Source organism: Mustelus asterias, chromosome 20, assembly GCF_964213995.1.
Source record: "Mustelus asterias chromosome 20, sMusAst1.hap1.1, whole genome shotgun sequence".
NCBI classification, from domain to species: domain Eukaryota; kingdom Metazoa; phylum Chordata; class Chondrichthyes; order Carcharhiniformes; family Triakidae; genus Mustelus; species Mustelus asterias.
In genome coordinates this window covers 48,509,045-48,536,044 of record NC_135820.1, presented here as the reverse complement: position 1 = coordinate 48,536,044, position 27,000 = coordinate 48,509,045, and the positions used below count along the sequence as shown (strand labels likewise).

General features: G+C 43.2%; 1 protein-coding gene across 1 annotated transcript in view; it reads left to right on the top strand.

The window, feature by feature from the left end:
• The window catches only part of helz2a (helicase with zinc finger 2a), a 100,475-nt gene that overhangs the window by 65,103 nt on the left and 8,372 nt on the right, over positions 1–27,000 (top strand). The window contains exons 11-19 of the mRNA XM_078236486.1: positions 1,487–1,630; positions 2,389–2,547; positions 4,772–4,913; positions 6,760–6,876; positions 11,984–12,176; positions 15,513–15,647; positions 17,363–17,578; positions 23,310–23,463; positions 25,645–25,812. Of these exons, the coding sequence (XP_078092612.1) occupies positions 1,487–1,630; positions 2,389–2,547; positions 4,772–4,913; positions 6,760–6,876; positions 11,984–12,176; positions 15,513–15,647; positions 17,363–17,578; positions 23,310–23,463; positions 25,645–25,812 (1,428 nt within the window). The remainder of the gene's footprint in view (positions 1–1,486; positions 1,631–2,388; positions 2,548–4,771; positions 4,914–6,759; positions 6,877–11,983; positions 12,177–15,512; positions 15,648–17,362; positions 17,579–23,309; positions 23,464–25,644; positions 25,813–27,000) is intronic.

Sequence of the window (27,000 nt, the reverse complement as noted above, 5' to 3'; positions counted from 1 at the left end):
ATGGGCCGAATGGCCTCCTTCTGCACTGTCGGGTTTCTATGATATATTGTATATATATATTGATGTCATCATGCACTCGTGTGAGATTTTGGTTGGCGAGCACAGGTGCAGATTGGCCCCGCGCCCGCCAATAATTATGCTTCTTGTTGGAAGGGATTAGATCCCCAAAAGACCAAACTTTTACCTGTCCTGTGCGATGTCAAGTTCAGCACATGGGAAACACGGGCAGCAGGACCAACCATATTTTAACTTTTTGGTTTCAAGGATGGGATAAAAGGGGAATGCTGAGGAGGAGCTGGGAGTTTCAGGGAGTGAGTTGAGATGGTGTTTTTGGATTTTGGGAGAACGTTTTCTGTGCTAGGCTCAGCACAGTGTGGAGCTCTCAGGATACTGCTGTCCTCTTACTGGCCATTGGAATTCCCTTCCCACCTGCTGGGTCTACCAGCGTGGCCACTCTGCAGGCAGTGATGCCTCTGTGGCCTTGCCACACTGCCTTTAAACTCTGTGGCAGGCCGTCATTGGACATGGCACCTGCCATGCACCACCCTCGCTGACCCCGCTGGCCCAATGCGACTGCGATTTACTCTATGTGGCAAATTAGAGTAATATCATGATTCTGAATTGATCTCAAGTGGGACTGGGAATCATAGCCACTTCTGGTTCCCACCATTGAACATGCACACCAAGTGTGAAATTCTGCCCGATATTTTGTGCGTCTATATCAAATTCCATTGTTTGCTATTTTACTGCAACGCTAATCCATTTAAATTAGCAGACTAGACAATTTCTCATCAGCATGAAATGTTTGTGCAATTGTTGAAGGAAGTTGCTTCAAGGCATGTGTCCTAATTGGATGAGATTTCACTTACTGTAATAAAGCTTATTCTGGGAATGAATAAGTTGCCTAAATTTCAGGGGGCTGGACTTTGTGCAGCTGACTGGAGTCACACTCACTGGGCCGAGAACCGGCAGGGCACACCAGTCAGGTTGCATGGGGGAAGCTTGACTGAATCAAGTGCCCTTCAGGCACTGAACTGGCCTCAGTAAGCCTCCCCTATGATTGAGGTCCATGGTGTTGTAGATCCAGCTGGCCCATCAAAGGCTGGCAGCTACTTGTTGCTGCCAGTGCCAGTGGGAGAGATGTCTGCTGGTTGGTGCCTGCACCTACCAGAGGCCCCGCAATGTCATGGGATTCCAGACCAGAGGTGCAGGATGGGGATCGTGGAATTGGGGGCTGGTGGCAAGAGAAAGTGGGTGGCTTTCAGTCTCCGACCTCCCTTTTGACTGATATTACTTACTCTGCCTGACCAACTGATGCAACTGTTCCTTTGCTGGACGTGGCAAGATTTTCAGAAAGAACTTCTTCTTGACAGTCCCAGAGCACACTGAGAAATATTAAAAATGCTGCATATTATTCTCTAATGGCTACATTTCTAGCTGCTTATTATTCCTTTTCTTAAATCTTTATTAATATTTATTCCCTCAGCATTTGGGGTTCCAGAATTACGATCAGATATATTGACCCAGAGGAACTACAACATTGCAGAATTCTGTAAGCTCAATGAGAGCCAAGTAAAGGCTATTCGACAAGCTCTTGAAAGCCCTTTTTCTCTTATTCAAGGTCCACCAGGTAAGAGGAGGCCGAGCTCATGAATGAAAAATCTAAATATTCAAATAATTTGGGATAGAAAGTTAAACTATCGGCTGTATATGAATGACATTGTTCAATGATAGAAAATAATGTGGAAATTGCATTTAAGAAGCAGTTTGGCGAGACCAACCATTTATTTTTTGTTTGTGCTTTGTCCTCAATGCAAATAGCAGTCCTAAACTCATGTGCCTGCCCTGTTCGGTTGCACAAGCATTAATTATGAAGACAAATTCCCGAGGGAAAATAATTGTACACTTAATATTTGAGAACAAAATGGGCGGATGATTTGGCAAAGCATCACTAATGTCTGTGGATTAAGGGAGAAAAGCCAGAGAAAAAAATTGGAAAAGAACAAATATAGAAAAAATTCCATGTGGGGCTGGGGGAGGGAAACCAACATAGCAAGTGGCTATTTGCTGTTGATGCTTTAGCAGGTGACCTGATATTTACTTAGTATGAACGGCATTGCAAACTGCACAAACAAAGTCTATTGTATTATTATAATTTATTGTGTATTTTGAAGAATTTTTTTTTCTCCTAAACAACACCGTGTTTGCCTTACCCAAGAGGGAACCGACAGCGTATATAACTGCAGTACACTGAACAGCTACTGCTTAACCCTTAAATACACACTTTTGAGATCTTCATTCTGTTGTGTGAAGGGTTGAACATTGCAGGATTGATCAGTCCATTGTTTATTCATGAAGCCTGTTCACACGAGTCACCTTATTTTGTAGGAACAGGAAAAACGATGGTTGGAGTTCACATCGTGCATTGGTTCCATAAAATGAATCACGAGTATAACAGTCACAACATTCCATCTGACACAAAGTCCCAAGCAAAAAAATGTATTCTTTACTGTGGACCTTCCAACAAGTCCGTCAACGTTGTTGCTGGTAATGTTGATAAGTGAAAGCATGTGACTTTGGTCACTTAAATTGGTTTGTGTTTATTCTCAAAGTGGCTGACTCAGAGGGCTGAATTCTACAGGGACAGAAGAAGTTGTACACCAGGGCAAAAGTGTGAGGTGACCACCCCTCCTCACCCCCCCCCCCCCGCCCCCAGACCAATTATGCAGACCCTACCTACTGGGAGATTCACAGTGCGCCCGTTAAGCTGCTTCCACTGATGTGACCATTGCAAATGTTTGGGGGGAGGGGGTATTTCCCCACAAAGTAGTGACCCCCCTCCCCTCCACACCCAGTGCAGGCAAAATGCCCTCGGAGGAGGGGTGGCCCTTATTTAGCCACTTTAGTGGCCCATTGGACTCTGGGCAGGTGGCTGATCTGCCAACGTACCTGGCAATGGAAAAATAGCATGCCCATGACCCTGACGCCTGCCCACGCCATTTTGCCCGTCTTCCAGCCTCTCCACCTGTAACCAAAGGCCTGGTAAAATTTTGACCAGATTTTTTCATTGACTTGCACACATTCAGTATTTCAGTGAGCCTGACTCAGATATTCAACCATGACTTACTCACATACATTCTGAAAACATCACTGACTAAATTGTATATATTCGTGCACACAGTGACAGCCAGATCACTTTAGTATTTTGTGAGGTCCACGTCAAAAACCACTAAAATGAAACGAAAAGTAATCCATTGGCCCAGAGCCTCCAATCTCCAGAAGGCCATACCCCGGAGGAACCCCAGAAGATGTGTTTCCTGTCCAGTTATAGCATCAACTGGGATCATAATAGTACTAACCCGCCAATTCCCCACACAGGACTGCCCACACCACCCACGCCAACCAGCAACTATCCTCGAACACCCCTGACCACCACACCAATTCCACTCTCTCTTGACCAATCCCACCCCTGGCAACCCCTCCAAACTATGCCCCATACCCAACTAACCCCAACACCTCCACCCCCCGCCAACTACCTTACTGACCACTTCTTGACTAGCCCCGGACTACACCCCAATGCCCCTGTCTTCCCCCACTCCCCGAGCACCCATGACTCCCTCCCGATCCTTGACTACACACCGACTAACCCCCAAATGCTGACTACTACTCCATCTCTGGCCATCCCTTGATTATGTCCCCACCCTCCCGACTGCCCTCTCAATCCCCTCTACCACACCAAATACCCCTCTAACCTACTGCCCCCCACCCCAATCAGCTGCCTCCCTGATCCCAGACTGTCCACCCCCTGACTGCCACCTGAACTCCCATGACCCATCCTAAGTTTTTATTCGTGTCACAAGTAGGCTTACATTAACAATGCAATGAAGTCACTGTGAAAATCCCCTAGTCATCACACTCTGTCGCCTGTTTGGGTACACTGAAGGAGACTTTAGCATGGTCAATACACCTAACCAGCACGTCTTTTGGATTGTGGGAGGAAACTAGAGCACCCGGAGGAAACCCACGCAGACATGGGGAGAACGTGCAGACTCCGCACAGAAAGTGACCCAAACCAGGAATTGAACCCAGGTCCCTGGCGCTGTGAGGCAGAAGTGCTAACCACTGTGCCACCGTGCCACCCTACTGACATCCACATCCTACTGACCACTGTCCCGACCAATGACCCACGCTCCCCTCTATCCCACCTTGTACAATTACCTTCTCCCTGGTTTTTGAAAGTCACATTCAAACACAGGGACCTTTAAACCTACTGCTTTATGGCAGCTAGTGTCATAAAAGGGGCCGTGGTTTCACGCCGCCTAATGCTGTTGCACTGCACAGAAGGACTAAGGAACCAGGTATGCTGCACATTTCTCAACAGGTCTCAGTCAGAGGTCTGGACGAGAATTGTGCAGCTTCCAAGCTGTGTAAGTGAAAAGAAATGGCTTGGCAATCCCACAGTGATTACTACCTCTCGGAAGTTCTGGCCCATTTACTGCCAATGTTAAAACCTGACTCAAAGATAAAGGTGCTATGAACTGTAACAAGCTGCCAGTTTATACTAAATAATGCTAAATAGTGAGCAATTTGGTGGTGTTAGCATGGCCCAGTTGTAACAAGGCCGAGATTGGGCAGACTCATCTCCCAAGGACTCACACAGAATGTTAATATGGCTGTATTGTGATAAGTCAATGTGATTGGTATCTTGAATATGCTAATAAGGGTCTATTTTTCAGTGAGACAGATATGCTAATATACCTGTTTTTTGTAGAATACTTGCTGAAGGTAAAGTCTTTGAAACCACTACGTGTTTTCAGTGATCAAATGGAGATGGTGGATTTTCCATATCCTGGGAGCAACCTGGTGACCTCGAGGAAGTCCGTCAGGGAAGGGAAACCGAAACCTCACCTGAGGTAGATATTTCCCTTGCAAGTATCGTGGCGCTTAATTAGAAGTTGCTTTCATTGTGTGGCAGTCTTTTATCACATTTGCAGAACAGGAAATTATATATGGAGATGTGACTTGTACATTCTAATCCAAATTATAATCCATCAGGGCTGGGGTGGGGGTGGGGGCAACCTGTCTGTTAGTGGGGGGGGGGGGGGCTACCGGGGCTGCAGGGGATGGGTTGAGACTGCATGGGAGGGGTCAGGGCTGAAGGTGGGGCGGGGGAGATCGGGGGGGGGATCCGGAGATCGGGGCTGGGGGAGGGGGTCGAGGCTGGCCCGGGCATGATTGGGGGGCGCCAGCGATCAGGCCGTGGAGGGGGTCGTATGGTCAGCAATGCGGGGTCGTGGGGCTGGCCAGCGATTGGGAGGCCAGCAGGCAGGGGCCACTGCGCATGCGTCGATATCGGCACTGACAGATCGGCGCGTGCGCAGTGGCCGCTCAACGCTATGCTGCCGGCCTCTCCTGCGGGAATATGCCCCACCCACTGATTTCTGGAGTGATTCACGCTAGTGCACGCTGCAGTACAGAGCGCACTGGGAGATTAAATTTGAAACTTCCGCTGAAAAAACACAGTGGGACTTACTCCAGTTTTTACGCAAATTCGACACTTAGGATTTATTTGGGAGAATCGTCCCCAGCATCTTTCACTGAGCAGAGAGGGTGGTGTCTATATGGAATGAGCTGCCAGAGAAAGTGGTTGAGGCAAATTCAATAGCAACATTTAAAAAGCATTTAGATAAGTACATGGAGAAGGATTAGAAGGATATGGGTGAAATGTGGGTAGTGGGACTAGCTGGGAGGGCACCATAGTCAGCATGGACCGGTTGGGCCGAAGGCCCTGTTTCCATGCTGTGTTTCTCGATGACTCCATGAGTTGATGATTCTCCGGCCGCAATTGACATTTGTTTCAGTGTGCGTCCCTGGGGACAGCCAATAGAGCACAGAGTCCTGTGTCACAGAGCTGCTGCAGATAAATCTGGACAAAGACCACTGCATCTTCTTCTGCTTTGCAACGGCACATTCCAGAAGGAAGTGAACAATGGTCTCTCCCCCTCAAAAGCCACCTCAAGAGCAATGTGTGGAGAGGGTGGGTCTCCAGGAAGGATCTGACTGGGAGGGCCTTTCTCACCACTTACCAAGCTACATTTTGGTGCTCATTCGAAAGTTCTGGTGATGAGACATTCTGCCCAAAGTCTTTCACAGTCTGCTCAGGGAACCATCTGATAGGGTCTACCATCTCCTTTTCCCACAGGACCACTAGGACATTACGTGCAGACCACTGCCTGGTGGAGGTGTGGTTAAAAGTGTTTTTCTGTATAAACTTTTCTACAAGGAACAGACAATACTGTACAGTTCAACTGATTGGAATGATCCAACCTTAGCAACACTAGGGACAGCTCGAACCTCAGCACGTGGTGACATTTGGTGCAGTGAGTGTCCAAGTACATCTTGAGACAGCCACAAGAAAGTTTAAGCCAGGACCATTAGGCAGTCAGTTGAAGAATGGATGACGAATGGATGATTTCCTCGCAGTCGCACTCCTCTTTGTGTTGCTGAAGAATACCCTGTTCAATCGCCTTTCAAGTTAACTCTAGCATAGACAAATTGCTCCTTTCTGATTTATGGCATTTTCAGTCCTGTCCTTTCAAGTATTGTGGTCTTTTGAACTAATTTGCGCATCCTGGCTCTTCAATTAGATAATTATTTTGTTGACGTAAGCTCTGGTGCAGATACAAAACAGGAAAATGCATTATGAATCAAGCATATTTCCTGGACAGGAGTAATCTTGTGGTGTATTTTCTGTTGCAGGCCAATAACGCTACATTACAAAATCCGGGAACCTTCAAATCCTTACGCAATAGAAATCAAAGCATATGATGCACAGATTCAAAATAGGACAATAACGTCAGAAACGGAAATAGATAAGTAAGTCAGAAAAAAATGATATATTATCTGTGGATTTTTCTTTACTCTATCATTTCTACAGGTAGCTCCTACTTGCTATAAAGTAACACTCTTGTGGGGTTTCAAATTTCTAGACTTGAGGGTGGAATCTCCAAGAAACTAATCTCTGGGCGTCTCTTGCTGCCACATGCTGGATGAGAATGATTAGCATTCTCAATGTCAGAATGAATGAATGGTACAGAAAGGGGGAAACTATAGATTCCTGCCATCACTTTCAGAATCAGAGAAGGCTGTGCAGATTGGATACTCTTTATGTAAACCGAAGAGGAATCTATATCCTTGAAGAAAGAGTAATTGATTTGATTTGATTTATTGTTGTCATGTGTATTAGTATACAGTGAAAAGTATTGTTTCTTGCATGCTATACAGACAAAGCAAATCATAAATAGAAAAGGAAAGGAGTGAGTACAGAATGTAGTGTTACAGTCATAGCTAGGTGTAGAGGAAGATCAACTTAGTGCGAGGTAGGTCCATTCAAACGTCTGATGGCAGTAGGGAAGAAGCTGTTCTTGAGTTGGTTCGTACGTTACCTCAGACTTTTGTATCTTTTTCTCAACGGAACAAGATGGAAGAGAGAATGTCCAGGGTGCGTGAGGTCCTTAATTATGCTGGCTGCTTTCCGAGGCAGCAGGAAGTGCAGACAGAGTCACTGGATGGGAGGCTGGTTTGCGTGATGGATTGGGCTACATTCACGACCTTTTGTAGTGATGATAGATTTAAGAGGGAATTTTCCTTGGCAAGGGGAGACGGATTTGCATGGATCTGGGGAATTAAGTCTCCTGAAATTGATGTCAGCTTGGAATCCTGCCCTATTTTAGGTTTCTGTGGGGCAGGCTTGAAGGTTTGTAGAGAACCATCTGTCAGATCACTAAAAAAAGGCAAATTAAAGGCTGTTTTAATCTTTGTTTCTGGATTTTCCATCCAGTGACCTGTCAGTAGCCTGCCAGGGTCACAGAAGTGAGTACACAATTTCTTCAGTGAAATTGTCAAGTTGTGAAGGGTTTGATAAATTATACGCAAGAGCTCCAGCTATGACCAATTGGGAGACTGTTGTTTGAAGTACTTCTGCACTCAGAGTACTTCACTGCTTGACAGGTGATCACAGTCTTCTTGGAAGTCACTTCACTGGCCTTGCACTTCACTCACCTTCAGCCACACTGTCCAGCTGGCCTTCTTCACCATGGCATGGGAACAGCCACTTTCTGTCCCTGCTGAGAAAAAAAAGTGAAAGTCACAGCAACACCAGGAGCAGCAGCAGTTGCGATCTCTTCAGCCTCATGCCCCCCCACCCCCGCCGAGGGCAAAGGGATGGACACTGAGATCCAGCTGGAAGGATGTGGGATTCCAAACATAGGGTCTACAGACAGAGGATCTCCTGATATCTCTGAGCTTTAATGCCTCAAGAGGCTCAGGCTCTCAAGGCAAGTCACTACTGACACCTGCAACTTCCTTTAACAAGACCCCTTTTTCAGTGGAGCAGGAAGGCACACGTTGCTAATGGTTAACAAGGTGCCTGCCACTGGAGGACCCATAGCCCCCAGGCCTCTGGCTCCTGCCAAGTTGTATTCTCTCTTCTCTTGGATGGATAGAAAAGAGAGAAGTATGAGTGTTCGAAATGGCTTGTATAAAGAAAGGGGAGGATAACGCTTGTGGAGGGTGATTGAGGCATTGGTGTAAGAAGACAATAGGATGAGGGTGAGTGTGAGTATTGACTGCTCAGGTAAAGGTATGAGGTGCCTGCGGAGAGAACAGTGAATAGAGCTGTAAAGTATATTGCTGTGGGGATTGCGGTGCAGGAAAATGTTGAGAAAGTCAGAGGGTGTGTTTGGCACCTGATAGTCTTACTCCACTTACCTGTCAAGCCTTCTAAGGTCCATGATCTTAACAGCTTTCCAGGATCTTCTGTCTATTCCTCAAAAAAATCTATGAGCAGGATTTTCTGATCTGGCCCTCAGCTGGGATTCTCCCGTCCTGCTGCAGTGAATAGAGATTTGGCTGAGCCCCAAATTCTAAGTCCTCGCTGGCAGTGGTGGTGGGGGTGGGAAGGGGGGTGGTGGGTGGTGGGTGGGGAGTGGGTGGAATGGCTGGAGAATTCTGGCTCACATTCTGGCCCATGGTCCCTTTAATCAGAAATCCTTCTTTTGACAGAATGGATGTGCCATCCCGCCCGACCTCCCTAACTGTTTGGGCGACCTGGAGGTGGGATGCCAAGACTGAGTTAAAGAGCCATGGTTAGTTAACAAGCCATCTGCAATCATAAATTGGATCCTTGACCTAAAAGTTGTCCCACTGTTCCAATGGATTAAGTCCAGAGGATTCTGCGCTTAAACTAGTTTGAGGAGAATGTTCAAGGCGTTAAATGAGTGTGAGAAAAAAGGAATAAAACAGAACGTGTCAGCAGGGTGGAGACAGTTACCCAAATATGAATTCTATACACAAATGCATGCAGCTCGAGGAATAAAACAGGTGAACACGAAGGTTAAGTTCATCTTAAAGTTTAGTAGCCATTGCCAGAGACCTGGCTACAAGCTGGACATGATTGGCAGCTAAATATTCCAAATTATAAATTCCTTAGAAAAGACAGGGGAATTGTGAATGGAGAAGGACAATATATAATATATATATAAATGTATTTACAAAGTCAAAAGCAGAGCATTGGAAATAGGATGTGTGGAAATAAGGTGAAATGTAAGACTCTGGGTAGATGTTGTCTACAGACTTTCTGATAGGAATGATGGAATGGAGGCAGGGAGGAAGAATATTTTTGTGGCAAAAAATCATATGGTTACCATAGGAGATTTTATTTGTCACACTGATTGGGAGAAGCAGAACTGTTCTGTTGATTTTGGTTGTATCACAGCTTGGTATGGCTCCTGCTCTGCCCAAGACTGCAAGGAGCTACAAAAGGTCATGAATGTAGCCCAATCCATCACGCAAACCAGCCTCTCATCCATTGACTCAGTCTACACTTTCCACTGCCTCGGCAAAGCAGCCAGCGTAATTAAGGACCCCACGCACCTCGGACATTCTCTCTTCCACCTTCTTCCTTCGGGAAAGATACAAAAGTCTGAGGTCACGTACCAACCGACTCAAGAACAGCTTCTTCCCTGGTGCTGTCAGACTTTTGAATGGACTTACCTTGCATTAAGTTGATCTTTCTCTACACCCTAGCTATGACTGTAACACTACATTCTGCACTCTCTCGTTTCCTTCTCTGTGAACGGTATGTTTTGTCTGTATAACGCGCAAGAAACAATACTTTTCACTGTATGTTAATACATGTGACAATAATAAATCAAATCACATCAAAATCAAAAATTTTATGAATATATTTAGGACACTTCTAGAAGTTTGTTTGAAAATAAAGTGTCAAATTAATTTATAATAAAACTGCTGCGATGAAAAGATGTTGTAATTTAATTACTTTCAATGTAGAGATCTTTAAGTCAATTGTCCTGCTTCAGTCAATAGGATAAGATTTGAGAAGTTTGAGCCATCGGGTGATGACATGTGGGTTTTGAGTTGGATGGTGCAGTTTCTTCTTTACCTCTTCATTGAAGCTAAGGTTTAATTTATCCTTTCTGTTTGCTGAAACTTGCTGGATTATTAGACTACTAGAACAATCATTAATATATTGCTTTTAGAAGGTGCATGACATTTTTCTAATTTTCAGCTAAAAAGGCATGCATCGAGAGTTGATATAATGTATATGAAAAGCTTAGTATTGTCCTAACTACTGTCCTATGTGCAGCTCCATCTGTGTTTCCATTGAGTATTTTACAAAGCATGTACCTGAGTGCTGATCTGATTTACTACCCACCACAATGTGATTTCTTTCATACTGATTACCATTAAGAGGAGCTTTCCCCGTTGGCAATGAAATGCTATTTTGTAAATTGCATGATGCTGACACTATTCTGACATTGGTGATTTGAACTGTGATGCCTTAAAGCTGGTAATCAGAATTTTCAGATTATTGCAAAAGAGTTTGGGACTTCCCAGTTGACGTTTTATCTTTTTAGTTAAGGACTTGGATCAATTGGTTACATACTTTTTCAGTGAGTTTCTCAATAGTAGGCAGTGATGTTTGTTATTTGGATCCTATGGCAGAAGTCTCTTCTTTGGCTTTCCAGCTCATGTTTTTTTAAAATTCATTCATGGGATGTGGGCATCGCTGAGGGCATTTTAAGAATCAACTACATTGCTGTGGATCTGGAGTCACATGTAAGCCAGACCTGGTCAGGATGGCAGATTTCCTTCCCTAAAGGACATTAGTGAACCAGGCGAGTTTTTACGACAAATTGTTTCATGGTCATCATTAGATTTTTAAGTTCAGATTTTAAGTTCAGAAAGACGGAGGATGAGGGGTGACCTAATAGAGGTGTATGAAATTATGAAAGGCATAGATACGGTGAACGGTGGGAAGCTTTTTCCCAGGTCAGTGGTGACGTTCACGAGGGGTCATAGGTTCAAGGTGAGGGGGGGAGGTTTAACACGGATATCAGAAGGACGTATTTTACACAGAGGGTGTTGGGGGCCTGGAATGCGCTGGCGGGCAAGGTGGTGGAGGTGGACACACTGGGAACGTTTAAGACTTATCTAGATAGCCACATGAACGGAGTGGGAATGGAGGGATACAAAAGAATGGTCTAGTTTGGACCAGGGAGCGGCACGGGCTTGGAGGGCCGAAGGGCCTGTTCCTGTGCTGTATTGTTCTTTTCACCATCTGCCATGGTGGGATTTGAACCTGGGTCTTCAGAGGATTACCCTGAAAATCTGGAGTACCAGTCTAGCGACAATACCATTATGCCATCGCCTCCCCAGTGTTAAAAGATTGAACAACTGGAGAATATATATATATATGTGTGTGTATTTATATCTATATAGACATATATATATATACTTAAATTGCTGCTATCTAAGATATTGGAGACAACACATAGGAGTGAATTTCTTTCAGGGTCTCCTGCTCTGTTGTTTTCTGGAGTTTCCCTGTGTCTTCTGTTGAAATTAAGGGAGATGACCATAATCTGCAAAATTCAGTCTAACTGTTGGCATAATTTCCTAGATACAAGAAATTGCTCAGCAAAGCACGGATCTATGAACTTAAACGTCATGACGTCATCCTTTGCACATGTGCCACTTCTTCTGGCTATTTACTAAAACAGTTGAGTGTGCAGCAAATATTGGTGGATGAGAGTGCCATGTGTACGGAACCAGAATTATTAATCCCTATTGTCGCACATAAACATGCAAATCAGGTAAGTTGAAGTGATTTTGCTCCAAAATATCTTTAGCAATTGATTCCGTACCATCAATTTTGAAATATCTTTTTAACTAGGAGAATGTAATGGTGCGCAGATTCAAGTCAGTCTTGTTCCTGTGAGCCAGGACTGGTCTTTCCAGATTTCTCTCCCTGAGGGGAATGTGATTGAGGAAGTAAATAAAGTGGTAAAAAAAAAGTGTCACATGTTTAGTAACTTCCTCAACGAATTCACGTAGGTTTTGCTGCAATACTTTTAAAATATTGCAGCAAAACCTTCGCGAGTTCTTTGAGGAAGTAACTAAACATTTGACACTTTTTTTATTAGAAGTATTTCCCTGTTGATATGTTCCTGATCTGTGCCAGGAATGTCAACCAAGGCAGTGTAAGTGATGGCCCATCATCACCCCCACATCCCACTTTTGTTCATTTTACAGCGATTTGTGGACCTGGCAGATTTTCAGACCCAAATAAGTGTTATAATCCAGGTCAGAAACTCCAAAGTGTTTTATGAAGTCCGCCTGGATCATAAGATTTGCTATTTGAATTTGGCTTGGGTAAACATACTTGCTGGAATTTTACCGCCTCGCCTGCCCGAGGCTTGTAAGGTCCCGCCCGAGGCCAATGGAGAATGCCGTTCTGCAAACCTAGCCTGCCACAATTTTGGGGTGGGAGTGCCGGTAAAACTCAAGCCACTATTTTTCACTGCAGGTATGATTCAAATGATCCACTAGGGAGCTTTTAGCAAACAAAGTTTATTTAAAAATACAGTTAACACATAGAAAAAAAATCAGCAATAGCTTTTACCAAATACAAACAAGAAAAAAAACAACCATGATATCGTATAAACCTTAACAACTCAATACTGTTCCAATGCAACAAAGCTCCTTATAAATATACACCTTCCACAGGTTTAACACAGAAAACAAGGATGCTCATGTGATGCTGTTGGATTCTGCCTTTTTCTTGACACACACACAGACAAGCTTAAAGTCAGAACGGCTTACCAAAACAACAGGGAGAGGGAGACAGAACATCATATCTAGCCTAAAAGTAAAACACCTTCTAACTAAAACAGCAGCCAGCAGTCCAAACTGAAAGTGAAACTTAAAGAAATACTGTCCAAAGGCATTTGACTTTTCCATTGTTCTTTCTCCACCAATTCAGGGGTCATAAAAATCCCAGAAACTACATTAGACCCAGAGTAAAATTAAACAAAACCACATTTAAACAGCAATAAAAAGACATCTAATCGGGCAGCCGGTGCCACAATGGAAAAAACAGAACTTGCTCACAAACTGCAGAGAACATGATTAAAAACATTTCTCAAAGGCATACTCACATCACAGTAGTTTTTAAAAAAATACATTTTTAAAATAAAGTTTCAAATTAATTTACAATAAAACTGCTGCAAATAAAAAATATTCAAATGTTGTAATTTAATTACTTTTGACCTAGGGATCTGCAAGTCACTTGTCCTGCTTCAGTCAACAGGATAAGATTTGGGAACTTCAAGGCTCAGGGTGATGACATGTGGATTTTGAGTTGGATGGTGCAGTTTCTTTTTTATCTCTTCAGCAAAGCTCAGTTTAATTTATCTTTTCTGTTTCAACGCCTGAACAAGATCACTCTCTCTCAAAGCTGTCCCTGTCCCCAGTTTCATTTCATCTTTCATATCATTCGATGCCTTACAAGACCCACATGTCTGTCCTTGGCTTGCTGCAATGTTCCATTGAAGCTCAATGCAAACTGGAGGAACAGCATCTCATCTTCCGGCTAGGCACTTTACAGCCTTCCGGTCTCAACATCGAATTCAACAACTTCAGATGATTAGTTCTACCCCCACCTTGACCTCTTAGTTTTCATTTTATTTAATTTTTAACTGTTCTCTACCTTTTATTTCTTTATTGTCTTTCTTTATTTTTCTTCTTTCCCCTTATTTTATCCCCCTTTTCTTACCTTTTCCTTCCCCCTTTGTTTCCCTTTTCCCCCTTTTTCTCAATTTTACCTCTCTCCCACCATTTCCCCCCTCCCTTCCACATCTTCATCTGTCACAGCTTACACTCTGATTTCAGCTTCTCTGCCGTTTGGCCTTTCACACCTTCTATTCTCTCTATGGCCTGCCATGAGCAGCCTTTCCCCTTGTTTTTGTGGCTATGACTCATCATTCATTCCCTCATACTACAGCATAAATATCTCCCAATTTCTGTGCCTTTTAGCTTTGACAAAGGGTCATCTGGACTCGAAACGTCAGCTCTTTTCTCTCCTTACAGTTGCTGCCAGACCTGCTGAGATTTTCCAGCATTTTCTCTTTTGGTATCTTTTCTGTTTGTTGAAACCTGCTGCATTACTAGACATGATCTACCTTCTACAAATCCATGTTGGCTTACTAATCGCTTTAAGTTTCTTCATCTGCCTGTCTTTTACTCTGTTGCTATGTAATATCCTCCTGCTCTACTGAGGAGATTGTTAAAAAATAATTTTAAAAGTCTGCCATTATTCTTTTGCAATATCACCCTTGTCTGTTTTTAAACATTAGACAATATTTTTCAGATGACATTACTCTTGACAATGAAAAAAACAGAAAAAAAAGGTAGTCAACTGTTTAAAAAAAAACTTAATCTCAATGTCTCCCAGAAGTTTATTGAAGGGGCCCAGTAATTGGTTTGGTGTCTCTTGCTAGGTTCTGTACTAGGTTAGGATAAGCTTCAACTTAATAATTCCAGTAACCTAACACGTGGTATAGATTTTCCTGTCCCTGTGCCTTACGTGTATTGGATCACTGTGTTACAGTGCATAGCAGACATTCATAGAAGTCTTCATAGAATCCCTACAGTACAGAAGGAGGCCATTCGGCCCATCGAGTCTGTACCGACCATTATTCCACCCAGGCCCTATACCTGTAACCCCACATATTTACCGTGACAATTTCTTGACACTAAGGGTCAATATATCATGGCCAATCAACCTAACCCCCACATCTTTGGACTGTGGAAGGAAACTGGAGCACCAAGAGGAAACCCACGCAGACATAGGGAGAATGTGCAAACTCCACACAGATAGTCACCTGAGGCTGGAATTGAACCAGGGTCCCTGGTTATGTGAGGCAGCGATGCTAACCACTGTGCCACCGTGCCACTCTTCAGGCAAACAGGAAGGATTTTACAACTGTAATGCCAGTGCAATAAACTGTATAGAAGCTGTCAGACCTGCTGAGGTTTTCCAGCATTTTTTGCTTTTGTTTCAGATTCCAGCATCTGCAGTATTTTGCTTTTATGGAAGAAATCAAAGTCTACTTAAGTTTGATTGCTTTAATTTGTGCGTTTCCTTTCAGATTGTCCTTCTGGGAGACCATAAGCAACTCCGGCCCATTATGAAAAATGAGTTCTGCAGGCGTCTGGGCATGGAGAGATCACTATTTGAACGCCATGTTCAACGAGCAGTGATGCTTGATGTGCAGTATCGGATGGTAAGTATTAGTTGCCCAGATGCTAGCAATGCATCACTTAATACTAAATAAAATTTGTTCTGGTCCCCGTGGTGACCAATAACATAAAGGAACCGAACTTCACAAAATAATCCCAATGAAATAAACCAATGAATATCATTACACTTTTTTAAAAATTCTATAAAAATCAAACCAAAATCAACATAAATTAAACATGAATTAACGGGCAAATTGTATTCTGTAGAAACCTTTTCCTTCAGATTCTTCTTCTGGGGCACCATATGCAACTCTGTTCTACAGGCATCTTGGCGTAGAGATATCACTTTTTGAGGGCTATGTTCAATGAACATTGATGCTTGATTATAATTTTAAATAGAGCATACAACAATGAAGGATCTCACAGTTTTCTCTGGCAGCCCCTTTAGCATATATTGCACCAATCTCAGCCTTGGAGTTTCACAAAACTCTGTTTCAAGTATTTTATTTCAGGTATTTTAATCACACAGGAATTAGGCCTGAAGTCCCGGGCAACAGCAGTATTATCATCCTCAGGGCCCACAGGTACAATTTCCACCAAGAGGCACGCTTTTCCGGGTCCTTCACGGTGCTGCTTCCGGAATCAGCATTTTTGGTCTCCTTCCATAGCTCTGCCATGACTTTATTCTACCTTAGTTGTCTTAAGTTCACACTTTCACAGCCACTGTGCCATTCTCTGTCTGCTAAAAAAAATGGACTTTAAGAGCACAGCCTGTTCTGACCACAGGCTGAAATTTGACCTCAAGGCCTGTCTTTTTCCCCTGTTTCTCTTTCCTTGACAACCTAAGCCATAGGCTGATTTCCAAAAAATTTGAAGTCACAGCCAGGAATTTCAATTTACAAACCCTTCCCAGAAACCGGGAATATGATTTCTCTTACAACTAGGAACTGTCTCCAAAAAACACATGCTTTGAAATCAGGTCAGTGCAGGCAATAGCTTGCAAACTATTGATTTCCTCACAAAATGGGGTGGCACGGTTGCATAGTGGTTAACACTGATGCCTCACAGCACCAGGGACCTGTGTTCGGTTCCCTGCTTGGGCCATTGTCTGTGCGAGTCTGCATATTTTCCCCATGTCTGCATGGCTTTCCTCCGTGTGCTCCGGTTTCCTCTCACAGTCTGAAAGACGTGTTGGTTAGGTGCATTAGCCATGCAAAATTCTCCCTCAGTGTACCTGAACAGGTGCTGGAGTGTGGCGACTCGGGGATTTTCACAGTAACTTCATTGCAGTGTTAATGTATGCCTACTTGTGAACTAATAAATAAACTTCAAATTATTTTTTAATTTTAAAAAATGAGCGTCGATGGAAACAAAAGTGAAATATTGCGGAATTATTTAAACATTTATCACTGAGTGAACACCAGATGCAAACTGGCAAATTGTTTAGCTACTTTTGACTTATTTTCTGAAATAATTTAATACTGAAAATTCTGTGCTTGGAAAATTTACCCATGGCTATTTACCTCGAAAGTAAACTTTCTTCCATTAAAGTATTATAATGAAAGATTTGGGTTGAGTACAAGTAATTGCCAGCGGGAGGAATTTTGTAAACCACAGTTTGTTTATGTTATGCCTGAACAAATAGGTTGAATGGCCCTTTTGGCTCTGTATTTTCTTGGTGTGAACTTCTGTATAAATGTGCACAGTTTTTCACTACTTGTAAAAATATTAAAATTGAAGTTTATTATTTATTTTTTAGCACCAAGAAATTTGCGAGTTTCCCTCTAAAAGATTTTATGATGGGAAACTGAAAACTGATCCTTTGATTTCACGACACCCTGTCTTCTGTCACCGTGGGAAGAGGATTTGCCCAGTAATCTTTGGACATGTGCTGGGAAATGAAATTTGTTTGATGGTTTCGACTGAAGAGGGAAATGAGAATTCTAGAGCAAACAGGCTGGAGGCTGAAAAAGCGGTGAGTCATAAGTCATTATTATATTGTGAAGATAATGTCTTAGAAAACCTGTGTAGAGGTATAACCTGGTAACTCATAAAGAATTTTGTTTGGGGTTGTCCATTCTTTGAATATTATTCATTTTTCTGTTTTCCAATTAAATTTTGTTTATATTACAGTTATAAAATACATTTTTTATTTATAAGCAAAAAAATTACTCTTTAATATTCTTCTTTAAGATACGTAGGTTGCTTACTACTAACTATAATTTTCTTTCACAACTTCTTAACCTGTAGTTGAAGGGGCCCTGAATGGTTCTCGGTCAAAGTGGCTTTTTGCACGCCAAGACTACTTTCTTTAAGGACCAAACTACTTTTCTGAACCAACGTTTATGCCAAAGTCTTGCTGCCATTTACGCCAGCGAGATCTTATGGTCCCATTGACAGCGCACCCCTGCCATGGGTTCCTCGGAGAAGAGGGGTTAATTCAATGTGATATCCCGTTGATAATGGCAGAACCATAAGATCCCACTGTTAGTGAGCGGCACACCACCTCCCGCTGCCACGAAGCACACCGTGAACAGGGACGAAAATCCCACCCATTGTTTTACAATTTATCAACAAATTCGCAGATCTTGCAAACTAGGTAGTGCATGAACCAACCTATCTTTCTGACAGGTTGCAATGATATAGCAACTTTTATATAGCAACGTTGGCATTCCAAAGCATTTCATAAATGTCTGGGCTTTTGCTCCTGAGGTAGGCAGGACAAATTGGGAAATTTCCAGGCTTCTTGTACCTGGCTCCGGAAAAAATGTCCCATCTTCATTCTGGCGGGAAAGGTGTGGGATGGATATGAGTCTGCCACCTCCAGATGGAGATCAGAGGGAACTACAGGACGCCAAGTGCCATAGTTCTCTGGGACATTGTCCCATTTGTGTTCTTACATTAAACATTAGGCCCTCTAGTCCTCAGCCCCCACATCCCTTTAATCTTCCACTCATGCTGCATGCCAATTAATCCCAACCCCTGCTTACCACTGATGGCCTCTCATACCCTTCATGCCAACCCAAGCCCCCCATCCATCCCATAGCCCTTATAGCCCCATGCCAACTTATTGCCAACTGATGACCTCCCACCCTTCCCCTGGTTCTTTATAGCCCCAATATCAATTTAGTGCTAACCAATACCCAACACCAAGCAGCATTTGCCCTTACACCCTCCATGCCAACTGATCCTGTATCCAACATGAGCAGACCTAATGCTTAGATTTAAAAAAATAAAAAATAGAATCCTTACAGTATGGAAGGAGGCCATTCGGACCACTGATAACAATCCCACCCAGGCTCTATCCCTGTAACCCCACATATTTACCCTGCTAATCACCCTGACACTAAGGGGAAATTTAGTATAGCTAATCAACCTAACTCGCACATCTTTGAAGTGTGGGGAGAATCCGGAGCACCCAGAGGAAACCCATGCTGACATGGGGAGAATGTGCAAACTCCACACAGACGTTCATCCAAGGTCAAAATTGAACCTGGGTCACTGGTGCTGTGAGGCAGCAGTGCTACCACTGTGCCACAGTGCCTTACAGACCTCAATATTAAAAAAAGTTATTCATGAAAGCCCAATCAATACATTTGGACCCCTTTAAGTACTTATAAAAACAAACATATGTATTCCCAATCCTACGCCAAAGATAACTAATCCTTTAATAATCCTTTGGAGCTATCAATCAAACTGTGAACTTATAGCCCATGTTGTGATAATGATAGGTTATGGAAAGCAATCGAGCATTAACAATGCTATAATGATAGTACTTAGCCATTGTCAACAAACAGCATTGAAACTGCTAGATCAGATTTTTTTCTACTCACATACATTAGCAGGCAGTCTTTTTGAATTTTTAAAGGGCTTGCCATTTAAATAACTTGACAGCTTTGACAGTTCTATAAACCTTATACATCCTCCATGAGCATTTACAACTTCTCGAGAGATGCTTAATGCCCTTAATGTGGGATAATGCAGCAAATCAGCACTGAGTTCAAATGACCCTGCTGAGAACCAGTTTCCCATCCATATGTGGGAGTCACATTCCCCTGCCCACTCTTACGTGGTGAAAATAATTTCTGCCAGATATGGGAGTGGAACTTCCAGATCCCAGGTCCATCCGCTATTTTGGATATTCAGCGAAAATCCAGTCCAGAGATGTTGGTGCTTGATGTTGTGGTGCTGGAAAAGATCATTTAAAGAAGAAATAGGAGGAGTGAAGCCACAAAGATATTTTGACACAGGGATGAGAATATTAAATTTGACGTGTTGGGCAAATACAGACATAATGGACAAGTGAAACTTTGTGAGGAATAAGAAAGATGCTGCAGAAAATTTGGATAAACTGAAGATTTTTGGAGGACCAAGCTTGAAGAATTAGGTTAAGTGGAATAGTTGTTTTGGGTATTGATTTACATTATCTTGCAATCTAATTTGAGGAACAAAAAAAAACGCCAGAAGCAAATGCATCACCTCACCTTGTTATTTAGTGGTATTGTAACCCTTGCTTTGAGAATTATCAGTTTCTGGGCAATTTACTATTCTTGAAATGTATATTTGGAAAAAATGCCCGAATTTGGGGAGTTCAGAAGTGATTACTTTTACAAAGGCAGCAGTTGTTTTATAGGTAGTATAGTATACTTTATTCAAAAAGAAGTGTAAGATATTTGTGTACTGCCACACTGGCTGTATTCCGTTTCAGTCTACGTATGTTAGCTGTTGTTCTGTTGGTGGCACCCTGACCTCTGAATCACAAGGTTCTGAGTTCGAGTCCTGCTTGAGGGCTTGGGCACAACAATCAAGGCTGGTGCTCCAATGCAGCTCTGAAGGGGCATTGCACTGTCTTTCAGATTATAATAACTCCAGGAGTCGGCTGTAAAGTAACAATGCTTTATTGCACAAAATAAAGTAAAGCAAAACCACAAGCCTGTGGTGAACACAAACAGGTCCCAACCGGGACCATAGAATAATAGACCCACTCAGAGGCCTGTTTTATAAAGGGCTCGGTCTATGAGCTCCACCTGGTGAGGTAATTACCAATCATCAGGGAGCTCATATTCAACAAGTCCTACAAGGGGGTCAATTAGTGATTCCCCATGCAAGTCCCGGGGATTATCACTCAGTTGAAATGTTAAACTAAGGTCCCATCTGCCTGCTCAGGAAAAGGTCCCATCTCATGGTACAATTTTGAAGAAGAACAGGGGAGGTATCCTGTCCAATATTTATCCCTCAATCAACATCACAAAAGCACATTACCTCGTCGTTATCACATTGCTGTCTGTGGGAGCTTGCAGAGCACAAATTAGTTGCTGTGTTTCCTATGTTATAACAGTGACTACAATTCAAGATCAGAGAATCACAGAATTCTTATGGCACAGAAGGAGGCCTTTCATCCTTAATCCTTTTATGGGCAGTAATAGTTTATCTCCATCTACTCTGTCTAGCACCCTCATGAGTTTGAATATCTCTATCAAATCTCCGCTTAGCCGCCTTCTCTCCAAGGAGAACAGTCCCAACCTCTCCAATCTATTCTCACAACTGAAGTGATGATGTACTCCAATGGTTGTAAAGTGCTTTAAAACATCCAGTGGTTGTGGAAAACACTATATGAGTACAAGTCTTTCTTTTCTTTTTTTAGTTTTCTCTTTGCTGCTCAGCTGTTCTGGTGTCTGTGAGGACACTGCTTTGTTCAGACATGTTCATAGAAAGATCATAGAAATCATAGAAACCCTACAGTTTGAAGTTTTATAGCACCCTATGTTGTGAAGTTTTATCACCTAGCACTTCCCTTCTTCATAATTTGACAGTTCTATAAACCTTATACATCCTCCATGAGCATTTACAACTTCTCGAGAGATGCTTAATGCCCTTCATGTTCTGGGACCCTTGCTGTTTGTCATTTTCATAAATGACCTGGATGAGGAAGTGGAGGGATGGGTTGGTAAGTTTGCTGATGACACCAAGGTGGGTGGTGTTGTGGATAGTTTGGAGGGATGTCAGAAGTTGCAGCGAGACATAGATAGAATGCAAGACTGGGCGGAGAAGTGGCAGATGGACTTCAACCCGGATAAGTGTGTAGTGATCCATTTTGGCAGATCCAATGGGATGAAGCAGCAGTATAATATGAAGGGTACCATTCTTAGCAGTGTAGAGGATCAGAAGGACCTTGGGGTCCGGGTCCATAGGACTCTTAAATCGGCCTCGCAGGTGGAGGATGCGGTCAAGAAGGCGTACGGCGTACTAGCCTTCATTAATCGAGGGATTGAGTTTAGGAGTCGGGAGATAATGCTGCAGCTTTATAGGACCCTGGTTAGACCCCACTTGGAGTACTGCGCCCTGTTCTGGTCACCTCATTACAGGAAAGATGTTGAAGCCATTGAAAGGGTGCAGAGGAGATTTACAAGGATGTTGCCTGGATTGGGGGGCATGCCTTATGAGGATAGGTTGAGGGAGCTTGGTCTCTTCTCCCTGGAGAGACGAAGGATGAGAGGTGACCTGATAGAGGTTTACAAGATGTTGAGAGGTCTGGATAGGGTAGACTCTCAGAGGCTATTTCCAAGGGCTGAAATGGTTGCTACGAGAGGACACAGGTTTAAGCTGCTGGGGGGTAGGTACAGAGGAGATGTCAGGGGTAAGTTTTTCACTCAGAGGGTGGTGGGTGAGTGGAATCGGCTGACGTCGGTGGTGGTGGAGGCAAACTCGTTGGGGTCTTTTAAGAGACTTCTGGATGAGTACATGGGATTTAATGGGATTGAGGGCTATAGATAGGCCTAGAGGTAGGGATATGATCAGCGCAACTTGTGGGCCGAAGGGCCTGTTTGTGCTGTGGCTTTCTATGTTCTATGTTCTAAATCAATTCCCGAAACAGCAAAGTCTGTTAGTTGTAGCAGCCAAACCCTACAATTAAAAATATAATTGCTATTCCAGGGTTGTATGCATATTGCAGGGTATCTGCACGACAATAACACTTTTAATATCGGGTAAAAAAAACTCAGAAATTGTTTCCCATTCTTTATTAATTTAGTTAAAAAGTTTTATAGTTTATTTATTAATCACAAGTAGACTTACATTCACACTGCAATGACGTTACTGTGAAAATCCCCTACTCGTCACACTCCGGTGTCTGCTTGGGTACACTGAGGGAGAATTCAGCATGGCCAATTCACCTAATCAGCACATCTTCGTACTGTACGAGGAAACTGGAGCACCCGGAGGAAACCCACACAGACACAGGGAGAATGTGCAAACTCCATACAGACAGTGACCCAAGCCGGGAATTGAACCGAGGTCACCCTATTCTAGTTGTATTTCTGTTGAATCCTCTGGTAATGCATAGCATTCCTAATCCCTATCCAATGTACAACGCCGAATATAAAGGGTGTTGATGGAAATACAATTCGCGCTCACAATATCAGGGTTTTTGGGAACAAACCTGCAAAAATTAACCATGAGCTTTATTTATGAACAAATATGGAGAAATGTGGACATTGCTACCACCTCAGAGCCCGATAAAGAATTGGTCCTCTTATTGAGGATGATGTTTTCTCCTTCAGTTACCGTGAGCAATACTTGCAATGGTTAATAGTATATACTATATAATAGGGTTGGGTCTGGTAAAGACAACTGGTGTTAGGTAATCCATGAGTTGAAAGTTACATATTCATGTGTTCGCTGTCTCTGGTTTTCTGCCTGATGTACAGGTGAATATTGTGAAGCAGTTAACCTTCGCCAAAATCAAACCAGAGGAGATTGCGATTTTGACGCCCTACAATGCACAGGTGCTAGAGATAAACAAGCAGCTCAACACACATGGAATTACAGGAGTAACTGTGTGTACCATCATCAAAAGTCAAGGTACTGGTATCCGCAAATTTCACCTCCTTCAGATAGGTGTATGGCAACCGTGTTACTCAGTTACTTTAGGGGACCATGCATGTGGTAGGTGAAAAGAGATGGATGCACTTTCAAATTATGTTGGCCTGAGGAGTGTGGTGCTGTGGAACGCTGGGAAAGTCAGAATGAGGGGATTGTAACTGAATGTGGCAAACTACTCACCCTTCCTGTCTTGATCATTGGACCTTCTGCAGCACAGTCTCCAGAAGCAAGGCACCACATTCCTGTGGCTTAGCTTAGCCACATCTGCTTATTCACTGGGAACAGAGTCTTCCTGTGGGCCCTTACAACCCATAACCTGATGTTCAGGGATGTATCTGAGAGTCTCAAAGTCAGCATCTGAATTCCCTGCCTCAGGCCTACTGCGGGACTTCACTTTAGCCCCAGCCCTAGCATTGATCCACTAATGCCTGGTGAGTTACTATGTGAATACACCCTTCCCAGCAAAGCCTCTCAGTGCATGGAAGAAGCTCCTTGAAACGACCTTTCTCCACTTGCAATGTGATGGAGGTGTTAGCTGACTTTGACCCGCCACCCCTCCTTCCCCCATTCTGAATAGGTCAAGATCTCCCTCCTCCTGTCAAAGGACTGCCAAAGTTGTACGGGTGATACTGGGATCCTGATCTTCAAGTCTTGAAGCCATTTCTGTGTTCAGAACCATCTGCCCCTGCCTGCAGACACAGTACACAACCCCTCGGGGATAGTGTGATTTCCTGTGTCACAAACACATGGACAGGAATTCTCTGGCAGTTCACACCGGTGGGATTCTCCCGTACCACTGTAGTGAATGGAGACTTGGCTGAATGCCAAACTCTTCATCCTCTCTGACAGGGGCGATGGTGCGTGAATGGTTGGAGAATTCTGACCATACAGAGTCAGTGAGCAGTGAAGGTAGCACTGACTGCAGGTGAGCCATGACAATAAACTTTATTTTGCAAAAATATACTTAATTCATAAAATATCTGAAAGAACATTATAAATATTTCAAAATGGCCATTACTCACAGTGCTCTAATATTCAGGTTCTCTACATACATCATATTGCACTCTGAGGTGCTTCAGTACAATCAAAGAGATGTTACAGTGTTAGGGTCCTGCACCAGAACCCCAAGTTCCATTAGGATGGAAGACTAGACCCCAATAATTTTTCTATTTTGACATAAATGTGAGGAAAGGATGCTTTGCTTTAGAAGTAATTCTGCTGATAGATTAGGGATCTTTTATGGTAAAACAAATGTTATTTAATACCAGTTTAAATGTAACTCTAACAAATGAAGCAGCCTAACTATTAACAATTAAACAACATTTAAAAATGAAAGGAAACAACCTTAATTTCTAACTTATGTCGGTTTCAGTTCCAAATAAGCAGCATTCCTGTTACAGATTCAGAAGCCATTTTAATTAAAGCTAGCAACCATAAGTATACTTGTTATAATAAGTGTAGATAGACTTGAAGCTTTCACGGAGAGGGAATGAGTTTTGGCAGCTTGCAGAAAGCCTCTGTCTTCAAGCAATTCCCAGTCAGAACTGAAAAGCTGTCTCTCTGCTACACGCCTAGCTCTTTCCATTAACCACATCATCACATGACACTGCCTACCTAAATCCATCTTTTATTCCTCTAATCAAAATCCCAGGGAAAATCTCCATTCATAAACAAAAATCCATTAGCTCTATCCAAAGTAAACACTACATGGCTAAAATGAGCAATTAGCATCTGAACTAAATGTTTTCTGGACACACTGACTGCCTGCAGGATAGAGCTCAATCTGTAAACAGTCCCCTTAAATATACAAATATATATATAGATATCTACAGCAAGAGTACATCCTACCTTCCCCCTTAAAAAATGAAGCAACAATATGAAAAGATAGCTTTGTTTTGCTAAAGCCTCTGGTTTTTCCACAGTTAATGCTTTCAAAGGTATATATCTTACTACATCGAAACATGCAAAGTTAGCAGTAGTATAGTCCAGTTCAGTTTTTCTTTCCCAACATTGAAAATTCCATCTTTTCATAAAACGTAATTGTGATAAAACATCTGCAATCACGTTCACTCTTCCTACCACATATACAATTTTGAATTCAACAGCTGTAACAATAAGTTCCATCTAAAGATCAAGAATGTTTTTCTTATTTTCCTATAGGTAGTGAATGGCGTTACGTAATTCTTTCTGCAGTCCGATCCCTTCTCAGAAAAGAAATCGATAGCCAGCCTTCGAAAGCCTGGCTGAAGAAATATCTGGGTTTCATTACTGATCCAAACCAAGTGAATGTTGCACTCACAAGAGCACAAGAAGGCCTCTGCATCTTGGGTGAGCAGAATCGCATATCTCAAAGATTGCTTTTGCCAAAAGAAATGTAAATGGTGATGACTCAGTCCCAAGCAAATGCAGGGATTATAGCCAGTTATTGATGAATGAAGGCTCCCCAAGATTTTGGTTTACCACTGACAGGTACGACAGACATTATGGTATGGGGAAGTTGCTTTAATCTGTCATTAAGAGAGATTGACTGAGTGAGTACTTGAACAAATATGATCTGATCAGAAGCACGGCATGATAGCACAGTGGTTAGCACTGGGGCCCAGGTTCGATTGCTGGCTTGGGTCACTGTTCCCCCCCCCTATTGGTAGAGGTTGCGTGTTTTGAAGATATTGTTGAAGGAGTCTTGGTGAGTTGCTTCAGTGCATCTTGTAAATGGTACATATTGCTGTCACTGTGTGTTAGTGCAGGAGAGAGTGTACGTTTAAGATGGTGGATGGGGTGCCAATCAAGCAGGCTACTTTGCCCTGGATGGTGTCGAGCTTCTTGAGTGTTGTTGGAGCTGCACTCATCCAGGCAAGTATTCCATCACACTCCTGGCATGTGCCTTGTAGATTGTGGACAGACTTCGGAGAGTCAGGAGGTGACCTATTCCCCACAGAATACTTAGCTCCTGACCTGCTCTTGTAGCCACCCTGTTTATATGACTAGTTCAGTTCAGTTTCAGGTCAATGGTAACTCCCAGCATGTTGATAGTGGGGGATTCAGTGATGGCAATGCCATTGAATGTCAAGAGAAGATGCTTAGATTCTGTCTTGTTGGAGGTGGTCATTGCCTGGCACTTTTGTGCATGAATGTTACTTGCCACTGATCAGCCCAAGCCTGAATGTTGTCCAGGTCATAGAAATCATAGAAACCCTACAGTGAGAAAGAGGCCATTTGGCCCATCGAGTCTGCACCAACCACAATCCCACCTAGGCTCTACTCCCATATCCCTACATATTTACCCGCTAATCCCTCTAACCTGCGCACCTCAGGACACGAAGGGGCAATTTTAGCATGGCCAATCAACCTAACCCGCACATCTTTGGACTGTGGGAGGAAACCGGAGCACCCGGAAGAAACCCACGCAGACACGAGGAGAATGTGCAAACTCCACACAGTCAGTGACCCAAGCTGGGAATCGAACCTAGGTCCCTGGAGCTGTGAAGCAGCAGTGCTAATCACTGTGCTACCATG